Source organism: Toxorhynchites rutilus, chromosome 2 (assembly GCF_029784135.1).
Source record: "Toxorhynchites rutilus septentrionalis strain SRP chromosome 2, ASM2978413v1, whole genome shotgun sequence".
Classification (NCBI taxonomy): domain Eukaryota; kingdom Metazoa; phylum Arthropoda; class Insecta; order Diptera; family Culicidae; genus Toxorhynchites; species Toxorhynchites rutilus.
Window position 1 is genome coordinate 151424072 of NC_073745.1, and position 21028 is coordinate 151445099.

Below are 21028 nucleotides of genomic sequence, written 5' to 3' on the forward strand. Positions count from 1 at the left end.
AATAGTGGCACGAAGCGAGATCCGGCCAGAAGATGGTCGGACCCTCGTGCTGCTTCAATAATGGTAGTAAGCGCTTCTGTAGGCACTCCTTAAGGTAAACCTGCCCGTTTACCGTGCCGGTCATCACGAAGGGGGCGCTCCGCTTTCCGCAAGAGCAGATCGCTTGCCACACCATGTATTTTGGCACGGATTCATTTCCTTTGGCACGAAGGTGACCCCGTTGGCTTCGTACCACTCCAACACGTCCTTTGAATAGTGGCACGAAGCGAGATCCGGCCAGAAGATGGTCGGACCCTCGTGCTGCTTCAATAATGGTAGTAAGCGCTTCTGTAGGCACTCCTTAAGGTAAACCTGCCCGTTTACCGTGCCGGTCATCACGAAGGGGGCGCTCCGCTTTCCGCAAGAGCAGATCGCTTGCCACACCATGTACTTTTTGGCAAACTTGGATAGTTTCAGCTTGCGAATCTCCTCCGGAACGCTGAATTTGTTCTCTGCGGAGAAGAACAACAGGCCCGGCAGCTGCCGAAGGTCCGCTTTGACGTTGGTTTCATCGTCCATTACCAGGCAATGCGGCTTCGTCAGCATTTCGGTGTACAGCTTCCGGGCTCGCGTCTTCCCCACCATGTTTCGCCTTTCGTCGCGGTTAGGAGCCTTCTGAACCTTGTGCGTACGCAGGCCCTCCCGCTGTTTGGTCCGCTGGACGAATGAACTTGACAAATTCAGCTTATTGGTGACATCCCGGACCGAACTTCTCGGATCACGTCTAAACTGCTTAACTACGCGCTTGTGATCTTTATCACTGACGGAGCATCCATTTTTGCCGTTCTTCACCTTCCGGTCGATGGTTAGGCTCTCGAAGTATCGTTTTAGTACTCTGCTGACCGTGGATTGGACGATTCCCAGCATCTTACCGATGCCCCGATGTGACAACTTCGGATTCTCGAAATGAGTGCACAGGATTAATTCACGACGCTCTTTTTCGTTCGACGACATTTTTCCAAATTTACGAAAAATTGACAGTGAAGCATGGCCAACGTGATCTATACACTCTTATCTGATTATAAGCGAAAGCTGAAGATATAATTCCTAAAAATTAAATTTCTACAGCGTTTTTTCCGTGATGCAATTTGATGTGACACACCCTTTATATGTTTTGCTTGTGAATGAAAAGATACGGGGTTTTGGCCTTCTCTCTTTGGTTTTTCCCCATCTTAATTCATTAAGACAACAAAAAGTCAGATGAATAAATAGTAAATAATAATGAATAATCATTTCGGGTGGATTATCTGATCCATTTGAGTCCCGCAGGGGGCTTCGACAAGGTGATGGTCTCTCTTGCCTACTGTTCAACATCGCGTTAGAGGGTGTTATGAGACGAGCGGCGTTTAACTTGCGTGGTACGATTTTCAATAGATCCAGTCAATTTATCTGCTTCGCTGATGACGTAGACATCGTCGGCAGAACATTTGAGACGGTAGCTGAACATTACACCAGACTTAAGCACGAAGCAGAGAGAGTTGGACTAAAAATCAATGCGTCTAAAACCAAATACATGTTGGCTTTCGGATCCGAGCACGACAGGACCCGATTAGGTAGTAGTGTGTACAGGAGGACGGCGTATGGAGGCGAAGGATGAACCACGAGCTCACGCGACTCACCGGCGAACCCAATATCCAGAAGGTGATCAAAGCTGGAAGAATACGCTGGGCAGGATTTTTGCAAGAATGCAACTATCCTGCAAAAATGGTGTTCATCGGGAATCCGGCTGGTACGAGACGACGAGGAGCACAACGAGCAAGGTGGTTAGACCAAGTGGAGCATGACATGGTGAGCACGGGCTCAAACTCATCACAAACATTGTTGAACGATCGCAAACATAGATTAAAACAGTTATTAAAGCCATAAATTGTTCGGTGGAAAGGAATTATGAATAATGGAGAATTCCGGAAACGACGAGGGGGAATATTCCACGGCATCTGTTGTAGCAATTCGGGGCAATCCACGTTGTCGGTTATAAGGTCGAAAATGAAGAGTCGCTGTTGTTTTTTGCGCCTAGCAGAGAGGGTTTCTAAATCGATCAACATGCAGCGATCAGGATAGCTGGGAAGATTGATTGCATGCGAGCTGACGCAAGGCAAACCGCATGAAATTTCTCTGAATTCGCTCGATCGCAAGGATTTGCGTAACTTGGAACGAAGACCAAACTGGAGAAGCATATTCCAAAATACTTCGAACTAGTGAGCAGTACAGCGTCTTGAGGCAATACACATCGGTGAAACCAAAGGCATGACGACGGATAAAACCGAGTACAGTGTATGCTTTGGCGGTTACTATACTTATATGTTCGCTGAATTTCAGCTTAGAATCCATAGTTACTCCTAGATCACAAATAGAATTCACGCGTTCCAGAGGATTCAGTCCCATGTGATAATGACGACCAATAACAACTTTGCAGTGAGTAAAGGATATTGATTTGCAATTCTTGTTGTTTACGCGCATGCCGTTGTCGCCGCACCAGATAAATGTTGTAAAGACGTTAAACCAAAATAAATAAAAATAAAAAGTTGTGTCAACTGGAGACGAAAAAGTAGGCATATCAATTCATAATTTTTATCTTTGAAATGAATGGAAATTTGTGCATTTTGTGACGAAACGCTACGTGAAAAGTGAAAAATAGTAATATCTTCACTAAAATCCGACAAAACATTTGTTTGTTTGAGTCTGAGCGTAAATCCCATACGCCACGCATCATGTTTATTCATTAATATTATCATATCACATCATGATTTTTCCTTCAGCTTAAAATGGAAATGAAAAAATGAACATATACGGAAAAATCAAATAATTCGTGCGATATAGAATTCGATCATTTCTTGCTGTGACTTGTAGTATGTATCAAGTCGAATAGATGGAATAGCGGATTTTGAGACACACACTGAAGCCATTCTATATTTGATTCACCACCACCATTTACAACGTATAAAATGGAAAATTTTTATCTCATGTGATTAAATCATACACAAACTCTTTTCACCTAACGGTACGAATATCGATGTGGATTAACTTTGAATCTCAGATTTAAGAGCAAAAATTTAAAAAAGAATTCAGGATCTCAAGGTTGTTTCCATTCACAGTTCTCCCTCCGAGGCGAGTCCGATTCGATAGAACTCTCTGCTCACTGACATGTATAAGCTCTGCACGCCAGAGGATGCTTTGCACTATACTTGCTTTGTGCTTATTCTGAGAATGCATTCTGAAGCGAAATGAAATAAGTAAAAAAAAACTTTTTAAGTTAAACGGTTCATTGTGATTGAATATAATATAAATACAGATAATGTACTGAAAGCTTGAAAGTAGCAGTTAGAAATTATCACACCTCTTCCTTCTTCAATCTAGGACATGGATTAGACTAAAATAAAATCATGGAGCATATAATGAAACAACTAATTGTGGAACTCCGACGTGGTCCAAGATTTTATCATAGTCCCATCAAAGCCCTAAATTGAAGAAGGAAGAGGCGGTAACCTTTCATTAGTATATTTCTCTACAACAAAACCCATTGATTTTTTCTACTTATCTAGTTTTCTTCAGAATATTTTCATGATTTATAATAATATTTTTTATAAGTCAAATCATTACATTTATTAACGATATTGAGAATATCGTAAAAAAAACTGTATATTCGACCATTTTGTGGTAGCGAACTTTTTGAATTTATGTTGTTCATAATATAGTGTGTTCTCAAAGTCAAGTCATTCAACCATTTTGAGAGAGCAGAGATAAAGATGTGATCCAAATTTCAGGTCAATCAGCCAACAGGAATGGGGTCAAATTTTTATTAATGTGGTACAGCGCTACAAACATTCAAACATACATACAAACAGGTCAATGAAATCCTATAAAAAGAGATGATGAGATGATTATGGTCCCGCCACCTTCCCCTACAGAGGTTTGAGCAAGACGAGTTGTCTAGTAGATATATTTTTTTTTCTCAGCTTTGAAATCAGTTTAACAAAAAAAACGAACTGATTGTACCTACAGATATAAATTCAAAAAATGTTATTTTATTACCCTGTCAAAATAGAAGCCAATACTCAGTCTTGTCCTCCACTGAGCCGACACGGTGCCATTGCAGCCAATTGGTCCACCAAAGCACAAGTCCAATCGCCAGCCTAGGTTTGGATAGAAAATGAGTACCCTCAACCAGGAAAGTCGAGAAATTTTCTTTTACGAAAAAATCCTAGACCGGCTCTCACAAAAACTTTTATTTTATATGCTTTATATCTGTGCGATGCGCGCGAGGCTCAATTTTTTGTAGACTACTTTTTTTTTAACTAATACAAAAGAAAACAACAAAGTAAAAAATAAAAATAGTCCATCATCACCAAGATCATGACAGACATAATACTGATAAATACAAATTTAAAAAAAAAATTATAAAAGGAAAACAAATTCTACACTGTATAATCCGTTAGAAAAATTTCGTCAGTTACTATTCTTCGTCAAAAATTTAAAAATAACATTAATTCAGCTGTTAAGAAAATACAGCTCTAATGTGTGAAATACGGTGCCTCTTGAATTCTGTAAGTGTTGTTGCGCATTTAACACGATAAGGACCGCTCGTTTTGGGGCAAATTTGAGCGCTTCATTTGTTCGGATTCCACGAATGAGATCGTTTCCTTCGATGTGGATGAGACGAAGGTGAGCCATCGGTAGGCCTTGTTAGATTCTTGGCAAACCAAGGATTTAACTTTCAAGTGTAGAAAACACGGGTTATTCCGTGATACATCCGTAACAGACGGAACGCGAAACACGAGAAATCTCGTGAGCGGTCCGCATTATGTTAATATGTCTTGGCATCGAGTTGAAAACATTTATTCCTTTGAAATACAGCGAATTTTGTGAAGCACATGTCAAGAAATTGGGTGTTCTCAATTTATTCGTGTTTCTAGTGTTATATCTATGAAAATCACTTTCTCTTTCAACTCGATCACTTAAATATCGAGGCAGCAAACCGTTAACTACTTTAAAAATGAAAACCATAGGTAAATAAACAAAAAAATAGGTTGGAAGAACAAAAGTCTAAATGAGAAGAGATGATTAATTTCTACAGTAGTATTTTGCTGTGAATGGTCAAATCGTTTTTCAATCGACATAAGATACCATACGTTTTGGCAATTTTCTTGATGACATTGTCAATGTGAGTGTTGAACTTGAGTTTGTCATCAATAATCACGCCAAGATATCTAATTTCCCTAACGCGAGCAATAGTCTCATCATCAATTACAATAGAGACGTTTTCATAAGAACGATCTCGCGAGATTACCATATGTTTAGTTTACTTATGTTTAATTTTAGCTGCTTATACTTCAACCATCTACTTAAAGAATGAAAATCTCTATTCAAATGTAGCACGACTTGATTCAAATCATTAGCTGCAATGAATAACACAGTATCATCTGCAAAAAGATTGATGTCACAAAATCGTAAAACTCGTCGCATGTCATTGATGTACATAATAAATAAAATGGACCCTAATACACTTTCCTGAGGTAAAAGTAGTTGGTTATTTGGGGACGGCGGCCATCTTTTACTTGGATTTTTTCATGATCTACTATGTTCTACTAGTCGAGCACCTTCATTTGAGAAAACATGTAATCCGCCATTTTGTAGCGGCCGCCATATTTGATTTACATTTTTAATACATAACTGTGACCTACTAGCCAATCCCTTTCATTTGATACCCATATTGATAGGATTTTAGAAAAATCCATATTGATGGGGTTTTGAGAAAATGTGTTATCCATCATTTTGTAGCGGCTGCCATCTTGGATTTTCAAGATTATGGAATACGCAGTTTATAATGACAGCAGAGATAAAGATGTGTTCCAAATTTCAGGTCAATCGATCAACGCGGTCAATTTGTATTACTGTGGGAGAGCGCTGCCGACAATATTACCAAGCTACAAAGTTACAAACGTACATACAAACGGGTGAAGCTAAATAAAACCGTTAAATGAAAATATACGTTCGTTCCACACGGCAGCAAAATAAAAACTGAGGTTAACTATGCGAAGCTAATATTTATGTGATGTTTTTTTTTTGTTATTTTTCCTTAGATAGAATAATATGCATGGTCGATAGCTATGATTTTTTCGCAAACGTCCACGTTTTCTTTTTCGGTATTGATGTATTCGAACTGTGTTTCACTACGACTATTCGATCCTTTTGGTCAGTACGGTTTGGGGGATACAAATTGAGCCAATCAAAACGTGGGATTTTGCACATTTAGATAATTGAATTTCACAACTATTCAATTATTTGCTTCAAAAACTATAATTTTTCTATCGATAGAAATATTTCCATTGATGCAAACATCTTTGTGATCTATCAAGAAATGATAGAATTATAAACGTTCGGAATCTCTCGTTTTTTCTTAGAGGTTCAATTCTCATTCTACTAATCATACGTTAAAATGGCACTGGACGAAAGTGTCAAGAGATGTAACTGCGATTTTAATTGCAGTCTTGATTAAGACTTTTTTTGCCTTTTTTAAGGCTATCAAAGAGTTGGTTTTGGTCTTCTAACAGGTTCCAATTGAGTATTGAAATATTCATAACTCGAGAACTTAATAAGATAAAAGGTTACAATTTTTATTAAAGGTTCAATTGGGGTGTTTGCGCCGATAAGAAGTCTCGAGCAGTTTTTTAATTACTTTGGTTGCTTCCTTCGGTCGGAACCATTCGAGGAGCACAAATTGGACCAATCGAAACGTGGTATATGAATTTGGACAACGCTTGACACTTTACAAGTATTGAATGATTTGTCTCTAGAAAAATAAAATGTAATCCATTGTGCCTAGAAATTTTTCTATTTCTGCAAAAAATGCTCGAGTTATAATGGTCGAAACCTTCCATTTTTTACTACTTGTTCATTTTTATTTCACCCCTTATATTTTCCGCTTAGACATAGTTCTACGTCAATACAACCAACAACCTCAAGGTTATGGAATTATTTCCGAAGCAGAAAAATGAATGGCGATTCATTCTGATACAAATGATGAAAATATGTATTTATTTCACAAAAACCCCTACATACCAATATATATATATATATATATATATATATATATATATATATATATATATATATATATATATATATATATATATATATATATATATATATATATATATATATATATATATATATATATATATATATATATATATATATATATATATATATATATATATATATATATATATATATATATATATATATATATATATATATATATATATATATATATATATATATATATATAGCATCAAGTACGTCTCGTCTCGTTTCGGATGGCGATGAAAGATAATTTATAGGAACAAATTTTCTTTAGATCTTACGTTTATTAGGTCTACAACAATAATGATTCAAGGCTGTTGATTCGCAGCAGCAGCATTGTCAAGCTACTTGATGATTTTTCCATACTGCAAGCTCCACCCCACAGCGAAGGAGTTGGACATCCTGTGTCCACCAGATATAGCCGATCTGGTATTTGCAATATAATCTCTTTGCCGCTCCTTAAGCCGAGAGATCGAGGCAACCGGCCAAACGGTGGAGAAGAATCTGGCCAAAATGGACATTTTTATGCGGAAGCGTTAGACGAGACCGGCCGTATCTGAGCAGCAGGCAATCACACAGAAGGAGTAGCTTGAGGTTGCTGCTGAAACACTTCTTTCCGGCGAAAGAAGTGCAAAACTTCTTTTCGTACTCATAATGAAAGACGAGACGTACTTGATGCTAGAATTCAACGAATGGCTATCCGGCAAAACGATCAAGCACTCGATGTTTTTCAAATATCTTGGAGTATATTTTGACCCTAAATGTACCTGGGGAATACACATTGCGTATTTGAAACAGAAATGCCAGCAAAGAATCAATTTTCTCCAAACAATAACCGGAACATGGTGGGGTGCCCATCCAGGAGACCTCATTCAGTTATACAAAACAACGATATTATCAGTGTTAGAATATGGCAGTTTTTGCTTCCGATCAGCTGCCAGGATTCATATTCTCAAGCTGGAGAGAATACAATATCGTTGCCTGCGTATAGCCATGGGGTGTTTGCATTCGACACATACGATGAGTCTCGAAGTTTTGGCAGGAGTACCCCCGCTTACTCTTCGGTTCACAGAATTATCCTACAGATTTCTCATCCGTTGCAAGATCATGAATCCATTGGTGATTGATAACTTCGAAAATCTACTCCAACTGATTCCTCAGTCAAGTTTTATGTCTTTATGCCATGAGTACCTTACCCACGACGTGCACCCTTCACCAGGCATCTCCAACCAAGTTTGCTTCCCATACTTTTGCAATTCCTCTGTCATTTTTTATCTGTCCATGCGACAAAAAATCCATGGAATCCCAGATCATCTACGCTCCGATTATATTCCGCCGATATTTTCGGCAGACGCAAATAATACACAGCTAACTGTCTACTATCAGAATGTTCGCGGATTAAGGACTAAGACCAATGACATGCTTCTATCACTTCTCGCCTGTGACTTTGATGCAGTGGTACTTACAGAAACGTGGCTTCATTCTGGAATATCAAGTGCTGAATTATCAAGTAACTACGTATTGTATCGCTGTGATCGTAATTCACTCAGCAGTCACTTGTCCCGTGGCGGTGGTGTCTTGATTGCAGTGAAATTTGAGCTTAACTGTAGTTCGGTGCATCTAGTAGACTGTGAGAGTTTGGAGCAAACAGCCGTGCGCATCATTCTACCCCGGTTCTCATTGTTCATCTGTAGCATCTACATCCGCCCGAACAGTCATGTGGATACCTACGCCCGTCACGTTGAATCCATCCATCAAATTCAACAAATGGCCAACCCTGATGATGTGATCGTAATCCTCGGTGACTATAATCTCCCGAATCTAGTGTGGACCTTCGACGATGATTTCAATTCATTTTTACCTCTTAACGCATCTACGGAGCAGGAACTAGCATTAGTAGAACCAACACTGTCGTCTGGGTTATATCAAATTAACGACCTACTGAACGCCAACGGTAAGCTTCTTGACTTGACATTTGTTAACAACCCTGACCGTGTAAGTCTTGTCGACTACCCATCGGCGCTCCTCAAAGTGGACGATCACCATAAGCCGCTGGCTTTAATTGTTAACTTTTGTTCCCGAATGGAAGATGACTCTTCTTCTCGCTCTGAGCTTCATTTTTCTCGCTGTGACTATCATACTGTAAATAACAAAATTGCTTCTCTGGATTGGGACCGCATACTTGACCATACATCAGTTGACAATGCCGTATCTACATTCTATGAACAATTGAACGATATTATTAGAAAAACAGTTCCGTTGAAGGCCCAGCGTTCTAGGAATTTTAATCAACCCTGGTGGACTCCACAGCTTCGAAATCTCCGCAATAGGCTGCGAAAAGCGAGAAAACGATTTCTTCACGTCAAAACTCCAATACGCAGAAGAGAACTACACGAGGCCGAAGAAAAATACAAGAACTTGCAGCTTGAAAGCTTCCGCAAGTACATAAATGCTCTTCAAAGCACATTCAAACAAAATCCAACTTCTTTCTGGAGTTTCGTACGGAACCGGAAGAACTTGACGCGGATACCGGACAAAATCGTTTATCAATCCAGCAACTCCGACTCACCACTTTCTTCTGCCAATCTCTTTGCCGAATTTTTCCAAAACATGTATGAAAGCAATTCATCTCAACCAACCCGCCAGTATATTGACAGTCTGCCATCTTACAATCTCCGTTTCCCAGTACTTGTGTTTGATGAAGATGTGGTGCATAAAGCACTCAGTTCAGTAGATGCAACAAAAGGACCCGGTCCGGATCTTATTCCCCCGGTCTTCATCAAGAACTGTGCAGCGATGCTCGCCAGACCAGTTTCTATGGTTTACAACCAATCTCTGCGCGAGGGTATTTTTCCCGAGACTTGGAAGCTTGCATCGATAACTCCAGTCCACAAGAAAGGCAGCTTTCACGATGTCGAAAACTATCGCCCGATATCGATTTTAAACTGCCTAGCAAAAGTGCTCGAGAGTCTAGTTCATGGTGCACTATGTCCGATTGTACAGCCTGTGATTTCAGAGTTCCAACACGGCTTCGTTAAAAAACGCGCAACCACCACGAACCTTATGGCATACACTCACATGCTAATCAACAAAATCGAGAAGCGGCAACAAGTTGATGCTGTTTACGTCGATTTCTCCAAAGCTTTTGACAAAGTACCCCACGACCTTGCTATTCTGAAAATGGATCGACTTGGTTTACCATCCTGGATCATAAACCTGCTAACCTCATACTTATCATCCCGCAAAGCTTGTCAAGGTCCACGGTACTAGATCCAACGAATTTACGATTCCATCTGGTGTGCCACAAGGAAGCATTCTTGGTCCTCTGATTTTTGTATTATTCGTTAACGATCTGTGCGAAAGGTTATGTTCGGAGAAAATTTTATATGCGGATGATTTGAAAATTTACCGAGTAATACATTCAAATTTAGACTGCTGCATACTGCAAGCTGACATTGAGCGATTAACGATTTGGTGCCAGGAAAATGGAATGCATGTAAACGCTGAAAAATGCAAGGCCATCACATTTACGCGCTCTCGCTCCCCTATTGTACACGGATACATGTTGAATCTCTCGCCACTGCAGAGAGTCAATAGAATCAAAGATCTGGGAGTTCTTCTTCACAGCAAGCTGCGTTTCCATGAGCACGTCTCGGTCACAATTTCAAGAGCAAATGCGATGGTTGGATTTTTGAGACGCAACACAGCTCATTTCGATGACGTCTACGCTCTGAAGTCGTTGTACTGTGCTTTTGTTCGCAGCGTCTTGGAATACGCAGTACAAGTATGGGCCCCATATCACGCTGTACATATCCAGCGCATCGAACGTGTTCAGAAACGCTTCGTAAGGTATGCTCTACGTGGCCTGCCCTGGAATGATCCAACCAACCTACCACCCTATGAACAGCGCTGTGCACTTATTGGAATGCAAACCCTGGAAAGCCGACGAATGATGCTACAGAGAATTTTTATTTTCGATGTATTGACAGACAAAATTGACTGCAGCTATCTACTTCGAAACGTTAGCCTACACGCACCATCCCGACAGCTACGCCACCATCGAGTCCTGGCGATGCCTAATCACCGTACCATATATGGGCAAAATAATCCATTAGACGCTTGCTGCCGCGTCTTTAACGAGGTATCTGAACTGTTCGATTTTAATATTAGTAGGTTAATCTATAAGAATAGAATTAAGTCCCTATAAGCAGTCTGTACAACCATTAGGTCGAAGACGTTTGACATTAAATAAATTAAAGAATATGGGAAAGTTAGATCTGATAAAATGTTCTTTACTGACGGTTCATTCATAAACGGGTCCACTGGCTTTGGCATCTTCAATGAAAATTCCAGTGCCTCTTTCAAACTCAAAGATCCTTGTTCCGTGTATGTCGCTGAACTGGGTGCGATATACTACGCACTGGGGATCATTGAAACATTGCCCATCGACCACTATTTTATTTTTTCAGACAGTCTCAGCTCAATAGAGGCAATCCGCTCAATGAAGGTTGATAAACGCTCATTATATTTCCTAACTAGAATAAGACAACTATTGAGTCTTTTGGTCGAAAAATCATTCAAGATTACCTTAGCATGGGTTCCCTCTCATTGCTCGATTCCGGGGAATGAGAAAGCGGACTCGCTAGCTAAGGTGGGCGCTTTAGAAGGCACACTTTTTGAAAGGCAAATTGTTATAATGAATTTTTCCACATTCCTCGTCAGTACACGCTCGTAGGTTGGCAGCGCATGTGGAGTGAAGATGAGTTCGGTCGTTGGTTACACACGATTATCCCTAAGGTCTCGACGAGTGCATGGTTCAAGGGGTTGAATGTAGGTCGTGATTTCATTCGCGTGATATCTCGGCTTATGTCCAATCACTACAACCTAAACGCGCATCTCTATCGCATTGGGCTCGCAGCAAACAATCTTTGTGATTGTGGCGATGGCTACCACGACATCGAGCATGTTATCTGGTCGTGTATCCGGTTCCATACTGCTCGCTCTCAGCTCTGTAGAGCACTGAGAGCACAAAGCAGACAATCGGATATCCCCGTCCGGGATATCTTAGGTAGCCGTGATCCTGATCTTCTGCTTCATCTATACCTGTTCCTCAGAAACGCCGATGTCAACGTTTAATGATGTTTCCTTCGTTGTGCCCCCGTTTCATATCCCTCCTATCCGATCGATAAACTTTTACTTAGTCGCGGCAATACATACACACACTCTTTACAGATGCACGGGCCGAAGGTTGTGCAGTCCACTGATCATTCAACAAGAGCCAAAGGTTGTACCGCTCATGACAACTCTACATGAACTGATGATTACGCCGGTTAGTGACCATTCTATCCTGGATTCCTCGAGTCGAGAAAGACGCACCACGCTAGATATGAGGTACAGACTAGGGGGCGTTGCTGATTAAGGGTCAGCTGCATCCCAATAGGAAGTATCCCGTGTCGGGCACACGTACAGAGCATTGGAGACAGCAACATCCGAATTACGAAAACACTTGTAATACTAACCTCGAGCCAACCGCGAGTAATCGGTTACATATTACTAACATAGATAATAAGAAAAATTGTCAAAGTATTGAACTCCCGGCCCCGTGAGGCTAAGGCCATGTGAGCCTTGATAAAAATATATATTTTGGAAAAAAAAACGAATGACAGGGGACCGGGTACTTTACGTTCCCCAGGTAAGCGATGACGTCGAATATATCATTCACATCAAGTTATCGAAGAAGGACCTCTGACAGACGTGAAGGGAATGTCCAAGCCGCTCTTCATTCGAGTCATATGGGGAACGGGGATATATATATATATATATATATATATGCCTTCTGCATATATATATATTCTGCCTTCTTATTGCCAAGGATTGAGCAACGTTAGAGGACAAATGCAAAAGTTATCTTATGAACCCTTTCAACCAGTAGACTCGTTTGCTCTCTCACTTTTGTGTATATTCAGCAGTTGATTATCTTTCTAGCAACGTTAAAAAGCGTCTATCTGAACTAGCATTATTTACTCATACTTAATTTCTTCCTTAAATTTTTTTTAAAAAATAATTTCCACTTCAATTAACAATGTGTTTAATTATCAATAATGTTTAACTATCAGACAGAAATATTGGCTTAGACAGTTTTACTTTCATTGCTTTTGATCGCTTGACTGCACCAATCATCTATACGATGCATTCATTCTTGTATATATATATATATATATATATATATATATATATATATATATATATATATATATATATATATATATATATATATATATATATATATATATATATATATAATTACGTTTACATTCACGGTTTAATCGAAAAAAAACATTTATTTCACTCTTTATCACTACAAGGTTGTACACATAATGATCTAGCTATTCGAAGGTGAGATCTTAAATAACCTAAATCTGCTGATGAGACATTTCGGATTCGATGGTGGCGTCTATGGACTTTGATCGGGTGGCGTGGTTCAAGGTTGTTGATGATGTTGCGTTTTCCTATTGTGAGCAGAATGCTGACTTATGCGTTCTGTGCTGGTGTTGATGTCACGTGGCTTGCTCCATCACGTAATTCCTCCGGGGGGTAAGATTGGACGTCCTCGGCCAGTTGCTGAGATTTTCCTAGTTTCTTCTGTTTCGACTTTTTGTTCGAACGGGGATAACGAACTGTAAATACAACTTTTTTCCTGCGAAAACAGATAATCGCTATTGTTATAATGATGAAAGTGGTGAATGAGAAGCTTCCAAGTATTCCGTAGAACCATCTTTTATGTTCGAATTGCTGTAATACAATGTGTTCAATTCGGTGCCGATTATTCATCGTTTGCCAGGTTAAAGTTGAGAAGTTTTGTTTGTTGATTATGTACTTATTTAGTGATAGTCCTGGGAATATTCCAATTAATTGTTTTGTGTTGCTGATAATCTCCTCGGAAACGAAGGTCTCGTTTTCAATTTGGATGCTACATTTTTCGAAATTTAGGAGGAAGTTTCCTGTTAATATTCGATTATGCGGTCCGCAATTCGAACTAATGAATTGATTCTTTACGTTGACTATCAGGAGTTTGCTTCCTGGAAGGGATTGTATTGTTGTCTGGTTTGACTGGGTGACATAACAATGGCTTTCTAGTCCCATTACTATAGGAAAAACACAGTGGTCAGAAAATGGCTGTGTTTCATGTAGCTGTTGGACCGTCTTTTGAGGTTCGTTCGTTGTGAAAAGTTTTTTGTTTGATTTAATGATGTAACTTGGAGCGTCTGTAATAACAGTATCATTGACGATAAGTGGGATGACTTTGATTATTTGGCAATCCCCATGGGTTTTAGGTATTTCCAAAATGTAAAGCAGTGTGTCATTCCTACTGGCTACTTTTGGTTTCACGTAGTTCAAGGCGTCTTCTGGGAAATCAGTTGTAATACCTTGTTCGTTCAGAATTGATTCGATCAGAAAAATTTCTTTAAGTGTTAGTAACTTACTGCTTGGCAAGGATACTCGTGATCTCAGTATAGTGTCTTCGATCTCTTCGAGGATATTGTTGGTTGCATCCAGGGATAGTAATAATGTGATTGCATCCATCTCTTTCAGTAGTATGGTGTTGAGTGAAGTATGATGATCGATTAGTTGATTGATGTTGTTCGTTATTGCTGTAATTCTCTCGTTAATTACGTGGTTCACTTTGAGTTGCTCATTTGATTGGTCGATTAGGTCATTTAGGCTGCTATTGATGAGGCGCAAGTCTTCCGCGTCGGGGCTTCCTGCAATCCATTTCCAGGCTGTTCCAATGCTGTCCCATCGTTTCTGTCTTCTACTTTTAATAGGTTTCAGTTGAATTAGGCTATCTGCTATCTGTTTGCTTTTACGTATGATTAGATCTGATATGGGTGAAGTTCTATCTATTCTTCTTGAAATTTCTAAAAATGTATTAGCGTTTTCTTCGAGTATAGTTAAATTTATTGGGTGAACAATTTTTATAATGCCGGTTTGTATGTAACAGTGTTTTAGATGTAATAGTAGTATTGGATCCTGATTTAGGTTTTTGATTTCTAGATGTTGGCAATGATTCTGTAGAAACAGACAAAATAAAAATGATAGAATTAACTTATACATGGATGGTCGTTTTTGATTCTCTTTATTTTGTTCTTGTGTCGTTTGACCTTTCTACTGTTTTCAAACGTTTTTTCAGTGATTTGGTGAGCTTTGGTTTGGACTGCTCTGGGATCTAATTTTTTTCTTAGATTAGGTTTTACAAATACTTCCTGTCCTTCAATAATGTTGGGTGGGTCTTCTTTTTTGTTATTGTTTTTTGTCTGTTTGTTTCTTGATTTCTCTATGTTTATTTTTGTTTTCGTGAAAATTTCGTTAGCTGTACTAGAAATTTCCTGGGGGTTTACTACATTCCTTTGGTTGAACAAGATTTCGTTCGGTGTATATTCTGTTGCAGAATGTACGCTGGAATTATATAATGAGATAGAAAGTGCAATTAGTGTTGGTGTGTTCATGTCTCTAAATTTATGTTTATTTGTGTTGTAAATTTCTATAATGGTTGAATGTGTCTTTTCAACTTGCCCATTGCTTTCTGAGGATGAGGCGTAGGTAAGAGATGTTCCTAGGTTATTCAAAAAGTTTTTTAGTTGAATGGATCTGAAAGTTGTTTCATGATCCGTTACAATTTGTAAAGGTGTACCGAAATTACTAAAGAAATTTGAAAGTGCGTTTTTTACATCAATAAGGTTTTTGGTTTCAATTGGAATCATTTGCGCGAATTTGGAGAAAGAATCAACCATTGATAGAAAATTAAAGGAATTTATAGAAAAAATGTCCATATGAACTCTCTCCATTGGCTTTTCGGTCGATGGTCTCGGAGATAATTTGATATTATATGGCCTCCTTTCGTATTTATGGGTATTGCAGATTACACATGCGTTGATTGCTGCCTTGATCTTGTTGTGCATCTTTGGGAAGAAGTATGCTCGTTTAAGTTGATTTTCCACCTCCGTTATTCCGCGGTGTGCTCGTTCATGCTCTTTTGTGATTAGTAGATTCTGCCTTTCTTCGGTTCTGACGTCTTCGACTTGATATTGGGTTATTACGAAGTATCCTGATTTGCTAAAATGATTCTTGTAAGATAGTTGGATAAGATTAATTAGATTTTCTGGAGCTAAAATTGCGGTTTGCTTCCCGTTATGGTATTTTTTTATGAATTCTGTAATTGAGTTTTCGTCGTAGTCATTCATGCTTATTGTTATTCGTCTATAATTTGGGAATGGTGATTCTGATGCTTCTATGTCGAGTCTTGACTGTCGGAATATTAATTGGTTTCTATAGTAATTGATCGGTCTTTCAGTTGATTTAATAAAATAATCGTCCGAATCGTCAGCTGAATGTACTGTTTCCAGGTCTTCGGTGTCTGATCTTGTTGTCTCTGGGTTCTGTTGGTTCATCTGTCCTTCTGGTTCAATGGTTAGATTTTCTGTGTGAGCATTTATTTCAGCAATATCTGTTTGTTTATTTATGTGTTGAGAGCTTAAATCGTCGGTGGTATTTGTGTCCATTTCAAACGTGTTCTCAGTTTTCCTGCTTAGAGCGTCTGCAACGACGTTCGCTTTTCCTTGTTTATATTCTACTGTATATTGGTAATTTTCGAGTTCTAGTCTCCAATGTAATATTCTGTTATTCTTCAGGGATGTTTTTATGAAGGTAAGTGGCTTATGATCCGTAAATAATTTGAATTGATTACCAAATAAATAGGGTTTGTATTTGCGTATAGCCCATATTATTGCAAGAGCTTCTTTCTCTATTGTTGAATAGTTAGTTTCAGCCTTGTTGAGTGTTCTACTCGCGAATGCAATGGGTCGTTCTACTTTGTTTTGTACTTGTGATAGGACTGCACCCACAGCGTAATCACTAGCATCTGTAGTTAATATAAAGGGAAGATCAAAATCTGGATATGCCAGGATTTGATCTGAGGCTATCGTTTGTTTGAGTTTTGAGAATGCTTCAGCATAGTCAGAGTCTTTTGTATTTACGGTCTGGTCTTTCTTTAGATATTTTGTCATCGGTTTCGTGATTTTTGAGTAATCTCTAATGAAACGTCGGTAGTATCCCGATAGTCCAAGAAACTGTCTAATTTGTTTTTCGTTTTTTGGCAAAGGCCAGTCTAAAATTTGTTGAACTTTGTCTGGGTTTGGTCGTATTCCGTTTGGTGTGATTATATGTCCAAGGAAATTTGTTTCTCTACGTAGGAACTCACATTTATCGAGTTGAATTTTGAGGTTGAATTTAACGAGTCGTTGGAGTATTTTGGAAATGTTTTCTAGGTGGTTTTCTAGACTGTGTCCGATGATAATAATATCATCGAGGTAAACATAGCAAATAGAGCCAATAAAGTCGGAAAGGATGTTATTCATTGCCCGTTGAAACGTGGCAGGAGCGTTTTTTAGCCCAAATGGCATCCTCGTAAACTCGAAGTGCCCTTGGCTAGTAGAAAAAGCTGTTTTTGCCTGATGTTTAGGATCCATTTCGATCTGATGGAATCCTGATTTTAGGTCTAACGTGGTGAAATATTGGGATTTGCCTAGATTATCGAGAATATCTTCGATTTCTGGCATCGGGAATTTGTCGTTGATTGTTTTATCGTTTAATTTTCTGTAGTCAATGACTACTCTGATTTTTCGTTTGCCCGAAGCATCCATCTTCTTCGGTACGACCCAAATTGGTGAGGAATATGGGCTTGTTGAAGGTGTGATTATTCCGCTTTGTAACATTTCTCGAATTTGAGATTCGACATCTTGTTTAAAATGATGTGGGTACCGGTATGTTTTTGTATAAACTGGGTCTTCGTCTTTCGTTAGTATTTTATGCTTAATCGCAGTCGTAGAAGTAAGTTTTTCGTCGTTTTTAAGTAAGACTTGATGATTATCAATTATTGTTTCGATAAGTTTGTTTTTTTCGTAGTTTGATAAATGTTGTGTCCGTATTAATTTGTCTATAATTTCTTTATCGGGTGTATCTTTCGAAGTAGTGGGGATCGGACAAAGTGTTTCAAAGTTGTTCACTGTTAACTTCAATTTTGGTACGACAAGCGGTTCTTTGTTTTTAGAAAGTATTTTTATAGTGGTTTTATTGTTTCGAGACGAATATAATCCCGGTTGAATTAGCGTATTTTTAGAGAAATTTTGGTATCTTGGAACAAACCAATCGCCGTCTCTGTCAGTTTCGACTGTGATTGTATGATAGTAATATTTATTTGAGGGGATATATTTCTTAAAACGAGTCTTGATTCCGTTAATGCAGATTGTACCGGTTTTATAATCTATAAACGTATTCGTTTTGGACATAAATTCAGAGCCTATGATTCCATCAAAGAACTCATGGAATGTTAATATGAAGTAAGTTTGTGCTGGTATGTTTGGACCTAAGAGTTTGAGTTTACATTTTTTGTCTATAGTATGTGTTCCGAAGATGTTTTTTATTTTTGTTGTGTTGGTATTTTTTACTGTTGGTATTATTCCTTCCCTGATAATGTTTTTGTTTGCGCCTGTGTCGATAAGCAAGCGTATTTTCTTGCTGCTAGAGATATCTTCGATTAAAAGATAGGGTAGAAAATTTTGGTTTTTTTCTATGTTTCGTTTGTTTCCGAAACAGTTCCGTAAAAATTTGAATTTCCTTCATTAATATCTTCTTCGTCGGATGAATCGTTACCCTTTGATTCCATTTCCGTATTGTTGATTAATTTTTTGTTCAATGTTAATCTACTTCTCAAGGATGGGTCAACATCCATTGGTGTGCCGTAGTTTTGTTTGGTCTGAAATTGTTTTGAATTTTCACCTTCGTTTTTCGGTGAAAATGTGGGTTTTTGAATGTTTGGTGGTCCTCCTTTGAAGGGACCTTCAAATTTGTGTGGTGTTTTTGTTGGTTTTTGGTGTTTTTCACCAAGGCTGTTTGCCACTATCTCTTGGGATTTAAATTTGCATAGGAATGCATACGCATCCTCTATGTCTTTGGGTCGAGCTGCTTGAGCGTGACCGAAGTATGGACCTTTTAGCCCAGATATGAAAGCGGCGAGACCGTCCTCGTCAATAAAAATGTTGATAGCGTTCCAATTATTTTTGTAAACTTCTTTCTGCTTGGCGAGAGTTTTTATATTTTGTATTAACTCTTTACTCCTTTGATAATATTTGTGGATGCTCATGCCATCCGTCATTTTATGTTGCCACAATTGGCACTTATATGTCGACAACTCCTGACGATCGCCTAAAGCATTTGTCAAGATGTCTTTAATCGCATCGAACTCCTTAGGATTCCCTGCTAAACAGAGAATATCCTTAGCCCTTCCTTCGATTTTATTTGTTATGGCTGTTACGTACATTTTAAAGAGTTGATCGTTCACTCTTCCTTTGAATATTTCTAACGTTTCTTCAGCAGTGGTTAACCATGCCGTCAATTGCTTTCTGTTCCCATCAAATGTAGGGAGGGATTTTATCGGATCTGGTATACGGAAAAAATCTTCCACTCTGTATTGGATTTGATTTTGAATTTCATGTTGAATTTGCACATTTGGTGCTTGTTCGTGTGTTACGACTTGTTCAGTTTGTTGGTTTAGTAGCTGTAAAGTATTTTCCTGTTGTTGCTGTCGCTCGCTAATGAGTGCCATCTGTTGATTAATAGCACGAAGTTGTGCGGCAATTTCCTCCATTTCTTTAGTTTCAGTTATTATTAAGCCTGATAGGTCAGGTATTTGTGTATTGTCCTTTAAGGGCACGTGGGAAAAATCACCTGAAGTATCCGAATCGACACTTTCTTCTGTCTCGGATAGATCAGTATTTTGGATAGCAAATTTCAATTGCTTCCGTGCCTTTTTAAGTGCTGTACTATTAGTCACTTTAGGCATAAAGACGATTGTTCAGCGGTACTTGGCTGTCGTCGCGGCGTTTAGCTTTGTGCGAACGAAACCTGATGCGCACCTGTTGTTCGAATCGTTTTGTTTGTGGGGAGGTGAGAATTGACGTCTACTTGGAGCGCGTCGTTCTCAAGAGGGGGGAATGTGCAAAAAATTTACTTATTCGCTTCTGCTTCTGGCTCGTTGAGCGGGAGGCAAAAGTGATTAAAAAAATTTGCACTCTGATCGGTCTATCTGGTAGTGCCGAATCAGTATTTTTGTAAATTATCACTTTTAACTAAGGATAGTATAAGCGGATAATTCACTTACGTGGGTCCTGGGTTCCAGTCTGGTAAGTTGATGTGCCGGGGGGTCCTCGAATCTAGCAACGGATCTAATCCTTTAGCTGCTGACGCTTCCTGCGGGTACCACTTTAGTGAGGTTTTTTATTTCCTCACTGTTCCACTGTTTTTACACTATCACTTCCTAACTGTCACCGACTGCTACAGCGCCAATTACGTTTACATTCACGGTTTAATCGAAAAAAAACATTTATTTCACTCTTTATCACTACAAGGTTGTACACATAATGATCTAGCTATTCGAAGGTGAGATCTTAAATAACCTAAATCTGCTGATGAGACATTTCGGATTCGATGGTGGCGTCTATGGACTTTGATCGGGTGGCGTGGTTCAAGGTTGTTGATGATGTTGCGTTTTCCTATTGTGAGCAGAATGCTGACTTATGCGTTCTGTGCTGGTGTTGATGTCACGTGGCTTGCTCCATCACGTAATTATATATATATATATATATATATATATATATATATATATATATATATATATATATATACGTTACACCACAACCGACCGACCAAGGCGTCCCAGAAGTCAAGACGTCAGCAAAAGCCCAGCCGAGACCCATAGCAACAGACAGAGGCGTCAAAGTTACACCGCGCGTGTAAACCAACATTTGCCGACGCCGCGGAAATCAATCGAACGACGCGAACAAAGGTTCGA

General features: G+C 38.9%; 2 protein-coding genes across 2 annotated transcripts in view; one reads left to right on the forward strand and one right to left on the reverse strand.

The window, feature by feature from the left end:
- The window catches only part of LOC129770874 (protein O-mannosyl-transferase TMTC1-like), a 585978-nt gene that overhangs the window by 542361 nt on the left and 22589 nt on the right, over nucleotides 1-21028 (forward strand). The window lies entirely within an intron of this gene.
- LOC129770876 (uncharacterized) lies at nucleotides 13513-20583 on the reverse strand. Its single transcript, XM_055774028.1, has 2 exons — nucleotides 20339-20583; nucleotides 13513-15579 (listed from the first exon to the last, which is right to left on the reverse strand). The coding sequence occupies exon 2, from the start codon at nucleotides 15235-15237 to the stop codon at nucleotides 13654-13656; it is 1584 nt and encodes a 527-aa protein (XP_055630003.1). The 5' UTR covers nucleotides 15238-15579; nucleotides 20339-20583; the 3' UTR covers nucleotides 13513-13653.

Excerpts from the sequence above, each read along its gene's own strand:
- LOC129770876 (XM_055774028.1), bottom strand. The coding sequence starts at position 15,237 with ATGTATAAGTTAATTCTATCATTTTTATTTTGTCTGTTTCTACAGAAT.